Raw genomic sequence first — 15,042 nt, forward strand, 5'->3', positions numbered from 1 at the left:
CCTATACTCTTAAAAGTAGTAATACCTGACCTGAGTAAAAGTATTTTAGTCTTATCAGAATGTACTTAATGAAAAATTCAAGTTTTTTTGAGAGTTTAAATTATCACACCATAGTGTAAGTTGTAGAAAAATATTGCAAAGCAGATTCTATGATTGATGGGGGGGGGGGGCATGCCTGTTCTAAGAAGCCAAACTTTTTGGAGCTCCCCAAAACAGCCTGGTTTTCATGCCAATTCAAATGAAGAGGTTGAATAATTTATTTAGCATAAGATGTAAGGCAGCTTTGTCAACATGTTAAGGTTATTGAGCACTATTACCCATAAAATTTAATCATTTTGTGTATCATTTAGATACACATTTACACATTGATGAAAGCAGGTTACCATGATAGGGGCTGATTAACCATCAGGAGGTATTTAAGGTTCAGTGTTTTTTGAGTGTTAACCTCAACATGTGGACAGGAGGATCCAGGACTTTAACCCCCAATCATGTGAAAATGGATGACCCATCGTGCCCTCACAGCCACCCTGGAAGGATCACTTGATCCTTCATTTTATGAGAAAGATTTAAATTGAAAGGCACATATTAAAGATTGGTAAAGAATTGTTGTAACTGGAAAACAACTAGTAATAACTAAAGATGTAAGATGCATGTAGGGTAGTAAAAAGTACATAACACAAGTACTTCATACACAACATTGCAGTGCTATGGTTTGTAATTCAATGTTTTGTCCATCCTTACTATATGAGTGAAGTACATCGTGTAGGTTGTTGATTAATATCCATAGTGATCACACATCTAGAAAGTGATTAAGCTTGTGATGCTGATGAAGTCAACAGTGTTTTATATATCGATAAAATGAGCTATAGTGGTTTTGTGTTGTCTGATACTACACATTTCCTTTACTCTATAAGTTAATGTCATTGATGAACATAATTTCATGACCCAGTGGATGAGTTCATGAGTTTTCATGTCGGCTCGTTGAACATTTAAACCATGTCATGTTCTATTAGATCACAGTGTACTAGGCTGTTATACTATATTACATTATATCATAGTACATTACATAGTTATATTATTAAATCATATTGTATTGTGCTATTATGCATATACCTCACTTTTTCCCCAAGCATGTGTACAAGAACAGACACGCATACAAGTACCCATGGGATGATTCATCTTGTTTGTTCCCACTGTCATTGTATTGTCATCAACATGTAAATAAAAAAAAGAAATAATGTTGAATCACACTGATTGCAAGGGAATTCAGAGTCACACTTATGAGTAATGATGTGGGAATAGAAATATTGTAATAAATAATTGGTTGCTTTGTCCATGTGTCTTTCAGATGCCACGCAAGGTGAACCGTCGTGCTGAGCACATGAGGAAGACCTGGGCTGCCCGCAAGCAGTCCAGTGTCCCGCCTCCCCCCGATGACCCTGGCTTGGGCACTGGAGAAATCCATCCCCACCAGTACGCTGTGATAGCGAGCAAAAACTCTGAGAATACTCTGAAATATGCTGAAAAAGCGCAAAACTCTGACAAAACTCTGAAATATGCTGAAAAAGCGCAAAACTCTGATGAAACAATGAAAAACTCTGAAAAAACCTCTGAAAAAACCTCTGAAAAAACCCCTGAAAAACCTCTGAAAACCTCTGAACAACCTCTGCCTGTCTCTGATCACTCTCTGCCTCCCTCTGCTCAATCTCTGCCCAACTCTGGCAATGTTCCTGAACAGAATAATCACATGTCTGATATTCCTGTCCATAAGCAGTGTGTTGAAATGCATGTCCCTGCCACCATGACCGAAGCTGTTGAGGCGCCTCCTGCTGAATCCAAGCTTGCAGAAAACCATCCTGATGAAAGTGCTCCTGCTGAAACCAGTATGACCCAAGCACCTGTAAAGTTTTTTGTACAAGGGTCATTCTCACAGCTCCACTACCAATTTGGGGATAATGCAGGTAAACAGTGTGTAGCTAACAGTTTAGCAGCAGTGATGATGAATGAGTTGAAAAGCATAACAACCTGGAGTAATGACAGGAAGAGTAATGATGTTGACACTGTTCTTAAAGAAGGCAACAAGTTGTACACTACTCTTAAAGATGGTGGTCAAATAAGTGGGAAAAGTGGATATCTGCTTCTTGATGAGTTACCAAATGCATATGTAATGAAAGATGCACACTTCTCAATAAATTGGGGTCCAGCTTTCAGTGGTGCGGTTGGTGTTTTTGATGAGCCTGATGATTCAGATATGAGAGATATTAATGTACCATTGGACATAGCAATCCAAAGAGCACTGATGGATCATGATGCCTGCTTTGTCACTTTTGGTAGTAACACATGTGTGGTTGTCAAGCAGTGCGGCCATTTTGCTGTATTTGATCCTCACAAACGCAACAGTCAAGGTCACGTGGATGGAAAGACAGGTAAAGCTGTGGTTGTTTATCACTCCGACTACAGAGCGCTGTATGAGCACCTGGAGAAGCTGGCCCGACAACTGGTTCCTTATTTCCGCACATTTGAAGACATGCCATTTGAGGTCAGAGGAGTCACAGTGAGAATCACTGGCGACAAGGTGCAACATTGCGACATGCCAACCACCAAGGAAGACAATGTAACAGACAGCAATGTCAACAAAAGCCAAATACAGAGACCACTTTACAGTGCTGTGTTGAAGGGAGAACATACCGGTAAGACACCAGCTACATGCACCAACTCCTTGTATGAACATATAACCAAAAACAAGAGAGATTCCTTTGAAGTAACTAATTCTGATGTGCAGATAATTGCAAACAGCCCACAACCAGTAAGTGCTATGAACACATCACATGGCAATGACACTGATACAAATACAGATGTTGAGATAACAAATGTATCCAAGATGTCATTTCCATACAAGCCACTGAGTGCAGTGACAAAAGGAAGACTTTGTTCACAGATGGGTGTGAGAAGTGAGAATACAAAGCAGCTGCCACCTCAGGAAATGCCAGCTATGGGAAGAGTCTGTGAAACTAAATCAATTGCAGGTGATGGCAATTGTTTCTTTCGAGCTTTATCCTATGCCATTTCAGGAAGTGAGAATGGACACATGAAATTGCGCCGGGTAATCGTTCAGCACCTGGAAACAAATGCAGCAGAATTCCACAAGTACTTGAGAGCTGGCCGTTCCTCTATTCCAGATCATCTTAACAGTTCAAACATGAAATGCTCAGGTATGTTTGCCACTGAGATTGAAATCTGGGCAGCTGCTAACCTACTGCAGGTTGACATATACACATTTAATGCAGACAGATGGAATCATTACCCATGCATTCACATAGCAGGTAACCATCAAGCAGGAAACAGAAGTGCTGAGGCCATTTACCTGAATCACAAGGATGGGAATCATTATGATGTTGTGACATGTGTAAAGGATGCACACAATGACTCCATATGTGCCTCATTTGACAAACAGGGCGGTCAAGATGAACAAAGTTCAGATGGAAATACAAAGAAAGAACTATATCATGCAGATCGTTGGTCAAGAAAGAGGAAGTTGAAGGCTTTGGAGGAAACCTATGCAGCGAACAAAGAGGAGATTTCAAAGAAGAGAAAAGCAATGTATGTCACAAGAAAAGCTAATCATCTAGAAAGAGAAAGAAAAAAATATGCAACAAATGAGCAATACAGAAATTCCACTAGGAATGCAAGTCACAAAAAGTACTATACAGACTTGGAGTATAAACACCATACTTGTGAGCGTAGTAAGAAAAGATATGCTTCTGACGATGTGTTTCAGCAAAGTGTTCGTGACCACAGCAAGAAAAAATATGCTTCTGACCATGTGTTTCAGCAAAGTGTTCGTGACCAGAGTAAAAACAGATATGCAAATACACCAGATCTGAAGAAACGATTATGTGAGGCAACAATGCAGAAGTATCACACTGATGAAAAATTCAGAGATGCAATTAAAAGTAAAAAACGTGCCAGTGTTCAAAAGCAAAAGGACAGGAAATTTGACATTACTTGTGTCATAGAGGATTTCCATAAAACAGTAAAGAATGGCCCCGAATATGTCTGCTGTTGTTGCCACAGACTTCTCTTCAGGTACCAAGTCAAAGGCTGTATGAAAAACAAATATTCTGCTGTGGGTTCTGATGGCAATGCACTTGCTGATAAATGTATAACAAGTACATATTTGCATGTATGTGATAAATTATGTGGAAAAACTTGCAGTTTTCAAGATGAGGCTTTTTCCAAATTGTGGATCTGTCATACATGTGATAGGCATCTTCTCAAGGGCAAAGTGCCTGCCCAGAGTGTTGCTAACAACTTGCATTTGAAACCCATTCCACCTGAGCTAGAATGTCTCAATGAGTTGGAACAACACCTCATTTCTCTGCACATTCCCTTTGTCCGATTCATACCATTGAAGAAGGGAGGCCAGAACTCTGTGCAAGGACCAACTGTGTGTGTGCCATCCAATCTGTCGCACGTGACCAGCATCTTGCCAAGGGATGAAAGTGAGGATAAATTGGTGAGGATGAAACTGAAACGTAAATTGACCTACAAAGGACACTATCAAGACATGCATGTGGATACTGCAAAAATCAAAAGTGGTCTGAATTATCTAATACTCAACAATACATGGTACAAGGATGTGAGTATCAACCCAAACTGGATCAACACATTAGAGGAAACAGAGAATGAAACAATTGAAGATGAGATGACTGAAAGTAATGAAAAAGTTGAAGATGATGATGCACCAGAAATACAAGATTTTTCACACATTAAAGACCAGCATGGGATGTTTGCATCCTCTTGTTTGCAACCTGTGGATTTGGGTCAAGAGATACTAGATCAGCATTTTGATGGCATTTTATCCATTGCCCCAGCAGAAGAGAATTCTCCAATTAGACTGTTGTCTGATGGCACAAATGAACCCAAATGTTTCCCAGTCTTATTTCCCAAAGGAGCACCTACTTTTCACGATGAGCGGCCAGAAAGAATAACACTATGCAAATATTTCAATCAACGCATACTTAATGCAGATGGCCGTTTTGCTCAAAACACTGACTATTTATTCTATGCTCAATATATGTCAGAACTGAATCAAATACTGTCAAATGTGTCAATAGCAATGAGAAAAGGAACAGATAAAGGTTTGAAGGAAAAGGTTACCACAGACATGCTTACAGACCTGGAATCTTTGAAAAAAATTCTGCACTTTGATGAGGGTTACAAATTTCTCAGGCCTATCAGAGGAACACCTCCATTTTGGCAAGCAGCACAGAAAGATGTGTTTGCAATGATAAGACAGCTTGGTATTCCTACATGGTTCTGTTCATTTAGCTCTGCTGACATGAGATGGCCTGAAATGCTGAATGCTATGCTAAGGCAAGAACGTAAACAAGTGAACCTGGAAGACCTTTCATGGCTAGACAAATGCGCATTATTAAAACACAATCCAGTAACTGCAGCCAGGATGTTTGACTACCGATGGCATTGCTTCCTAAGAGATGTTATCCAGAGCCCTGCAGCACCAATAGGCAAGATCACAGACTACTTTTATCGAGTGGAGTTTCAGATGCGTGGCTCGCCCCACATACACGCGGTATTTTGGGTTGACAAAGCTCCAAAAATAGACAAAGACTCTGATGCAGAAGTTGTAGAGTTCTGTGATAAATATGTCACGTGTCAAATGCCATCTGATCCGGACCTGTTGGATTTAATTGATGTGCAGAAACATAGTGAATACCATGCAAAATCTTGTAACAAAAACAATGCAAAGAAGAAGAAAGGAGAAATACATTGCAGATTCAACTTTCCAAGACCTGTCTCAGAGCGCACATTTATCACCAGACCAGGTGTTGATGCAGAATTTAAGGAACAACAAGAGACTGGCTCTGAAACACGTGAAGGGGAAATTCTTTTCCGCCCAGTTGTCATGGAAAATGAAAGCGTGGAGAAACTGTTTGAACAAATGAAAACTGTACTCTCAAACTGTGAACAAAGACAAAAGTTCCACTCTGCTGAGCAATTTTTTGAATATTTTGGCATATCACAAGAATTGTTTCAGAAAGCAAATTGTCAGCTTACCAAAAGGACGAGCATCGTACTACAACGGAAACCACAAGATGTTTGGCTAAACCAGTACAATCCTGATCTACTTCGCTGCTGGCGAGCAAACATGGACATTCAGTTTGTTGTTGATGCATATTCATGTGTCGTGTACATTATTTCATATGCCCTCAAAAGTGAACGAGAAATGGGACTGCTGCTTGATCAGGCTCAAAAGGAGGCCATGAATGGAAATTTAGAGGCCAAGGAGTCAATGAAAAAAATTGGCACAGTTTTCTTGCAAAGCCGACAAGTTTCAGCACAAGAATGTTGTTACAGATTAACGGGCCTACCACTCAAACACTGTTCACGTGGCACACAGTTCATACCAACTGGTGAACATCCTGTTAGAATGAGTGTACCGTTGAGTCAACTTAAACAGCAAAATGATAACAGTCAGACTGACGACCAGCATTTATGGATGAAAAACATTGTGGACCGATACAAAAACAGACCAGACACGCCACCATTTCTAAACATGTGCCTTGCAACATTTGCCTCAGAGTACAGAGCTCTTCCTAAATCACAGATCCCCAAAGGTGATAATAGTAATGTGATCCAGTTGAAAAATAAGTTTGGCTTTGTTACCAAAAGAACAAATGAAGAGAAACCTGCTGTGATCCGTTATCCAAGATTGTCACCACTGAAGCAATCTGAAGCCTACCACCACAGCATACTGCAACTATTTTTGCCCCATTATTTGGACTGCCAACTGAAACCTGCACAGTTTGAAACATACAAAGACTTTTATGACCATGGTGCTGTGAACAATGAGAACGACACATTGGAGAATGTCAAATCTATAGTGGGTAGAAACCGTGCTCTGTTTGAGAAAGAAGCTGACCAAATAGATGAAGCGGAAAAGATGTTGAAAGAAAATGGGGAACTGGAAGATGCGTGGTCACAGATTTGCCCACAAGCTGAGCTTGAAAGACTGGAATGTCAAAAATTAACAGAGGAAGACACCAGTGACACAAATGATGAACAGTGCAGTAATGATAACATCCCAGATCTACAGCCAAATAAACAATCTGTTTACACAGTAGAAGCTAATGGAACTCAAATGACAAGAGCTGATGCTTTACAGTTGTTACGATCTTTGAATGAGGAGCAGTCTGCAGTTTTCTACAAAGTTCGACAGTGGTGTTTGCAGAAAGTCAATGGTGAGAATCCTCAGCCCCTAAAAGTATTCATTACCGGTGGAGCAGGAACAGGCAAAAGCCATTTGATCAAGGCTATTTATTATGAGTCAACTAAAATTCTCAAAAGACTCCATCCTGATCAACCAGATGCCACTACTGTTGTACTAACAGCCCCGACGGGTGTAGCTGCCTACAACATAAATGCAAATACTATACATAATACATTTTCAATCGGAACAGACCTGTCCCTACCCATCAAAAACTTGACAGAAGAAAAAATAAACTCTTTGCGTGCAAAACTAGGAAACCTTGAAATATTGATCATCGATGAAATATCTATGGTTGACCACAGACTTTTAACATATGTACATGGAAGATTGAGACAAATCAAGCAACCAGGTGACAACACCGCATTTGCTAAGGTGTGTATTCTTGCAGTCGGAGACTTTTATCAGTTGCCCCCAGTGAAAGGTTCTGCTTTGTACAATGACTTCAAGTACATAAACCTATGGGAGGATGAATTCCATATTGCTGAGCTGACTCAAGTAGTCAGGCAAAAGGACTCAGACTTTGCTCATGCCTTGAATCGCATACGCACTCGTGCAAAGGACACACCTCTTCGAGACCCTGATGTTGAAATGCTTAAAAGTTGTGAAACTGGAGAAGACAACGACGCATTGCACATTTATGCTACAAATAAAGAGGTTGATGATTATAACCTGAAACGCTTAAATGTGACCTGTCCAGAGTCTGTCACCATAAAAGCACGTGATTATGAGAGAAATGCTGAGACAGGAAGACTTCAGATAAAGGATGGCCATCATCACAAGGTTTATAATACTTGTCTCCAGAAATACATCCATGTAGGAATAGGAGCTCGTATCATGTTGCTGAAAAACATCGATGTGTCTGATGGACTCGTAAACGGTGCTTTTGGAACTATTGCAAAAATGGTGAATGCCAATCAAGATAGTGAAGACAATGAGCAAAATTTCCCAACTTCCATCCACGTGGCATTTGATGACCCCAGGGTTGGTCAAAAACAGCGGGCAAAAACACGCACCATTGACCCTGAAGGGAGAACGATAACCATCCTAGAACCTGAGGAAGAACATGTTACCCGTAACGGAGGCTTACGCAGACAATATCCAATAAGGTTGGCATGGGCATGCACTATCCACAAAGTACAAGGCTTAACCATTGACAGAGTTGTTGTGTCTCTCAAAAAGATTTTTTCCTCTGGACAAGCATATGTCGCTCTAAGTCGTGTCACAAGTCTAAGTGGCTTAACAATTGAGGACTTTAAAGAATCTGCCATTTATTGCAATGCAAAAGTATCAGAAGCAACTGGCAAAATGCAGCCATTTATACCACCTCTCTCTTCCACCAACACCTCACGATCTGCTTTCACCATCATATTGCACAACACTCAAAGTCTTAAAGCTCACTTTCCAGATGTTGAAACTAACACTCTAATGAATAATGCTGATTGCATTTGCCTTACAGAGACATGGTTAGGAGTTGATGACCCACCACAGCAGCCTTGTCTTACAGGCTTCCAGTTCACACACGTTTCTCGAGGTCAAAGTTATGACAGCACTCATACACAGTTGCAACACTTGAAACAAGACTCTCATGGTGGAGTTGGAATATATCATTCAGTGACAAAAGATGTTCAAATATGGCCTACAAAATGCTACAATATTGAATGTCTGATATTTCAAGTGAAGAGCATTAACTTGACTGCTGCTGTTGTTTACAGACCTGCGAGTTACCCTGTTGCCATCTTTTGTCAACATCTAAAACAACTGATTGACCTCATTGATCAATGCCCTGGCATGAAAATCATTATGGGAGACTTTAATGAAAATGCACTGGATAACGGTAAGCTGGTGAGATTTTTCACTGTACAAAATTACACCCAGTATGTACAAACAGCAACAACTGACAAAGGCACTTTAATTGATCATGTTTATGTGAAAGATGGTGCTAACATACTTGTGGATGTGCTGCCAATTTATTACAGCTATCATGAAATGGTACGTATTGCAGTTCTGTAGATTTATCTTCGTAGTACACATTATTGAATGTTGCCATTATCATTTTCATCTGTCTCTAAGTCTGTCACAAGTTTGCACATGCATTTTGTAAATAATTTCAACATAATTTATTTTTAGGACAGATTATACTATGTTTTTAAAATGGGATTGTCTTTTATGTATTATTCTCTTTCTTGCATCAAAAACTATATATTAATTTTTTGATGGAGAAATTGAGCATTAGTCTGCTGAAAAGAAAATACCTTGGGAGACTCCAATGGACCCCATAAAGACTAGCGACCACTTTGTTGGAGCTAGCGGGGATCCAAATTAAAGATAAATAGAGTCTCCCATTATGCCAATGCAGACATGCTCAGCAATGAAATACACACTGATGTGTACATGTTTTAATACCAAATGACAAAATCAATTTAACTGATCACCTGTACATCCGAGACTGCTGATGCTTCGAGTATATGACACCTACCATGCCCGGGAACATAATGCACTTTCTATAGCCTTTCTTTCCACCACTGTTAATATTACCCTTGTTATTGTCATTTTCATATTTGAGGAAGCTTACCACACACACAAGCACACACACACACACACACACACAGACACACACGCACGCATACATACACGTCCTGAACTATCACACTGAGGCAGCATCCCATATCAATCCAGCAACTAGACTACTTCTCCTTCAACAGGTAAACCTCCATCATTTGACTTATCATGTCTTTCTTATTTGTATGACTGGCTGTTAATTCATATAGTACAGTTAACTTGTTTCATGCAAAAACAATCATTCATTCTTTCTTTCTTTCTGTACCTGCTTTGCCTTCTCTTTTATATCATGACATATGACTCAAAATATCTCCTCATTACAATTATTTTCTTACAGAAACCTGAACCTGTGGAGAAGCATCCAATATTCCCCATCAAAAGCTGTGGAACCTACACCTGTTTGAACACCACATCCTAATCCAAAGACTCATATGAAGCTAAAGTTGTCCAGAATACCTTCAATCACAAGTTCAAGGCCACATAAAAAGGTAAGTAACTCATTTTAACACACTGATCACATTCACATGCTTTTCATGCTAAATATGTCACTTACAATTCCTAATCCTATGTCCTATATCTACCTCAAATTGTTTCCATAAATTATAGCCATGTCTGTATTTATTAGGAGCCCAGACATCATCTCCAAATTCATCTGGAACTCCCTTGGGCAGACCGTCAACTATGTACAGAAAGCCCTCCTCGTTACTTGGGGCACTTCCATTCTCCCGTTGCACTACAATAATCAACATGCAGGATTTTGCCCTGGTAAAACTACTGGATTGCTTCTTCAATCAGGAAAAGGTAGGCCATGACTCAGTTAACCTGTTTACCAACCTTGCCCATAGATGTGCCATAATTACTAATTCTACAAATGTTTTCTGTTTTCTTTCAGACTTTCCCAAGCCAGTATTATGATGTGCAACATCAGGACTGTGGGCAAAGACAAAGGGACTCATGATTACGTTGTCTAGTGTGGTCTACCATGTCCGTGCTCAAAATAATCAAATATCATATATTCAGCACTGACGTGACCCTTGACAGGACCCTTTCCTTCAAGAATCATTTAAAAGTAACGGCAACCAAGGTGAACTCTTGTAACAACTTGCTCAGCAAGCTTGCTGGTGCAAAATGGGATATTTCAACCTCCGCACTACAAACCTCAGCAACATTGTGCCCCTGTTTGGTCCATGTCATACACCATGTGGACATGAAGCCTGCCCTCTCCAACAACTGAGTTGAGAACTGGCCACCCTCCACACAGCAGACCAGGAGGCAACTGTTTGGCTGAAAGACTTTGTATTTACTAAATAAATAGCACTTTTTTGGGACATAGACTCATGATATACAACATCTTGAATGTTTTATTTGAACACTGAATTTTGTAAGGGGAAAATTTGGATACGCCAGGTTGTATTCATATGTATATATATATATGTGTGTATATATATATATATATATATATATATATATATATATAACATCTGTCAAGTAACCATATATGTTCATGCTTAAGGACACACACAAACAACAATATGCGTATTTTGGTATATTTGCAAAAGGTTCTTTTTTATTGATATTATAATGATGACTGCTTTCTTTCTTTTTTGTGATCAAGTTTTTATTATTTCATTTTCTTTTTTAACAATATACCAACATTATGTCTGTTTTCGATATTTGGTGTTTACTTTGATATTACAAGACATTACATGTAATTCATTGTCCAAACAAAGACATGTATTGCAATGGTGTGGAAATGCTGTGTTGCCTTGATGTGGATGTACACTCATGACTTTTCAAATATAGTGCTAATTCATGCTTTTAATAATAAGAAAAGTATTAATTATTTCATATTCATATAGCTCATTCCATTGAAAAAATACATTACTTTTTTTTCTCATATGACTGACACTGCCATATTTTCACATGGGATGTATTTCAGTTACAGTGTGAAACTGTTAATACAAGTAGTTAAAACAAAATGGAGTCCCTGTATTCATTGTTCATCAGACACCCTCTGCAAATTTAGAAAACAGATTTCACTCAGAACCCAAAGCAATTCATTTCCTGTCAGGCTTTTACTGTAAAATGTGGCCAGGAAAATATTGAGTAACAACAATGAGATCTAGCTCAAATTTTGCAATTGCCCCCTTGTGTCAATTTTGTGTTACTACAAAAGTAGTTTGACTGACATATGGATGCAAATATCTGCTATGAGTAAAATGTCAGATATTAGGATTAAATAAATTATCCACAACATTAGCATTAAAAAATAGCATGTTTGTAGTGTTTAATCTATGAAGTTAAAAATTTTGGACCATTTCCAAAAGACTGCAGAGCTGTACAATTGACTTGTGTGAAAGCAAAAAAGTGGTTCCCAGATTTCTCCGCTGGCCCATCTTTTTATGCAAGAAATTAAATACACATGGGATAATGTCAGAAAATAAAACAACAACTAAAATGATTCATGGATAGACTACAATCTACTGAGACATGTTGTGGAACTTTGGTTTAATTTCCTGCATCAAGCATGTGAGTTCAGAAAATAAACACCGGGTTCATTTATTTCCTGCCAGAGGCTTTTGCTATGATATTTGGCCGTCAACAGGTTGCTCGCATGTGCCGATCACCCTCTTGTGACAGTTCTGTGTTACTACAAAAAAAAAGTAGTTTGACTGATGTATGCCTGCTATGACTTTGATATCAGAAATTATAGTTTAAATGAGTGACCAACAACAGTAGCACTGGAAATAGCGTAATTACATTGTTTAATTTACTAAGTCCAGAGCCTTGGGACCATTTCTGAAGATGTGCATATACACAGGTCAAACTATGAAATGGTTTTTCTAACAGCTAAACAACACTAAAAACTCTCACTCTCTCTCCCTGGGTAAACTGTACACAAGACGTGAATGTGTGTGTGTATCTATATAGCAGATTTATAATAGTATTTATGTCTCACAATATCATCATGTAACACTGATTGAGTCAAATAACAAAAGGAGCAATCCCACACATGTTCATGCTATCAAAAGAATAATTTATTTTGCTAATGAACTCCAAAGAAGGTTAACCCATATGTACATTGTATATAATGAGGCTGCATACATAGGATTCATGGCAATTAGTTTGTGACTATAGAACATTCTAACCTAATTCCAAAACAACCAACTAAATACAAAAAACACTCTCTACCCTTGGGTTCAAAGGCTAATTGACAAGAGATAATGATGCTTCGATCAGGCTGTAGTACTGTACAGACAGACAGACAATGGTCGATTCAGCCAGATGCCAGCCATCTTCTCTACAAAAGTTCTCCAACACTGGCACACAGCAGCAGGAATTCCAGACACAGCAAGATGTCCTCCTCTACCCATCACATCTGAAAAATACATAAGGCATAAATCAATTAATTACTATAAACAACCATTAGACAACATTTGTTGTGAAAAGATAAGATAGTAAAATGACTCCTTTACAATGACAGATGGCATGTAGCTCAGAACAGACTACAGCTCCCACCATGTTGCCATAAATGGTGGTAGAATTACACATTTTATAAAGGAACTTGCTTGTATACTCCCAAAAAAACAAAACAGAAAAAAAACCCAAACTGACCAGTAACTTATGCATCTACACTTACTCAGGACATTATTATGTCTGTTTTTCACAGAGTAACATACTCTATGTCTTAACTTTCCACACATTTGTCACCATCTTCATACTTGTCAAAATGGCAAATTAGGTCTTTCACACCCATTTTTGAACAGTCAAATACTATTGACTACTTTATATTGTGATGACTGAACACTGATGCAGTTTGACTACAACTATGATCTTCTATTGATAACACCTTACATCTGCTAGGTGGAGTAAATGATGACAACTAAAACTGTTACATTCCTATATTTGGGATTGTCAATTGGCCAAAACATATAATGCTAAATTGTGTGTGTGTGCGTGTGCATGTGCGTGTCCGTGTGTGTCTGTGTGTCTGTGTGTGTGTGTCTGTGTGCATGTGCATGTGCGGACACATTAGCTAAGACACAACACAACTGTCAAGCCCATGCTATGCCTAATACTATCTTGAGAACCATACTTGTGTCAGTTGAGCATGGGGGCCACAATGGACATGTGGACTCACAGACTGTCCTGGTGATGACGGCCTGACTGTTGTCTGAAGACCCGTGCTTGAATGAAGCACAAGGTCTCTCTTCCAAAAACCTCCTCCTCCCATGTTTTCTTCTACTGTCGGGAGAGCTTGCTTGGCCCAGGGACACCATACAAAAACAAGATGCAGCAGAGTCACTGTGATGATCTATGAAACATGACAAATCCAGTGTCACAAATACATTATACCATCAGTTTCATCAGGGCCCACCATACACAACAGCACATACATTTGGTCTTGGTCTATGTGATGACAATGTGACAAGACAACCCCAGAATACACAACAAAACATCATCCAAAATCAGCACCAATGGGGATTGTGTAGTTCTTCTGTCTACCTTTTCATGTCAACAGATCAGCTTCATTTGTAGCAAGTACAATGATGAGCCTTTTCCTTGTTGTGAGGGAGAAATCTTTCTAGCATCGTTCTCTGTTATGTCACCTAGCTACCAACCAAGGTCTTTATGTAAAATCATCACATTTGGGATTTTAATCTGTCAATGATGAATGGTTACTCATGACATTCAATGTAGTACATTTACTAATCAAACTCAAACTGTGACAAAAGTCCACTGCTTCAACACTGCATGATATTTTAATAAACTCTGACTGAACTGGGACCCCGACACCTGTCTGAAAGATTTCACAACACATACACACGCACCAGACTGTCTGTGCTGACTGTGACCACGAGGAGTGGAAAAGCCATGTTGATTTAATTCAACAAAATGTGTCTACCAACAAGAATAAACAATGCCATTGTTGGGCCCATGTCAGGATCGCTGGAGATTACAGTTACCGTAAACACACCCTAACATTCAGTAAAGAGTTAACATGTCAAACCCTGTAATTCTACATTTAAGTAATTTTAAGACTGTCTGTACTCCTGTTTTAAAATCAGCTATGTGTTTAGATTCTTCAAATTGTCAGTCACATAGCTACCACAGTTACAGGTATAGAGCTACATTAACCTGCTGATCTACTTCCATTCAACTGTTTGACAGTCATGTTTCATACTACTACT

General features: G+C 39.0%; 1 protein-coding gene across 1 annotated transcript; it reads left to right on the forward strand.

Annotated features, from left to right (window-relative positions):
• Positions 1-2,299: 2,299 nt before the first annotated feature.
• Positions 2,300-11,992, forward strand: LOC146304014 (uncharacterized). Its single transcript, XM_084714302.1, has 5 exons — positions 2,300-2,614; positions 4,415-9,125; positions 10,188-10,338; positions 10,476-10,651; positions 10,743-11,992. The coding sequence occupies exons 1-3, from the start codon at positions 2,300-2,302 to the stop codon at positions 10,193-10,195; spliced, it is 5,034 nt and encodes a 1,677-aa protein (XP_084570428.1). The 3' UTR covers positions 10,196-10,338; positions 10,476-10,651; positions 10,743-11,992.
• The last annotated feature ends 3,050 nt before the right edge of the window (positions 11,993-15,042 follow it).

This window comes from Lutjanus erythropterus, unplaced genomic scaffold, assembly GCF_056507025.1.
Source record: "Lutjanus erythropterus isolate fLutEry1 unplaced genomic scaffold, fLutEry1.hap2 Scaffold_180, whole genome shotgun sequence".
In the NCBI taxonomy this organism is placed as follows: Eukaryota; Metazoa; Chordata; class Actinopteri; order Lutjaniformes; family Lutjanidae; genus Lutjanus; species Lutjanus erythropterus.

Excerpts from the sequence above, each read along its gene's own strand:
- LOC146304014 (XM_084714302.1), top strand. The coding sequence starts at position 2,300 with ATGGATCATGATGCCTGCTTTGTCACTTTTGGTAGTAACACATGTGTG. Across the intron at positions 2,615-4,414 it reads CAACCACCAAGGAAGACAAT|AAGGGAGGCCAGAACTCTGT; the intron begins GTAACAGACAGC and ends ATACCATTGAAG.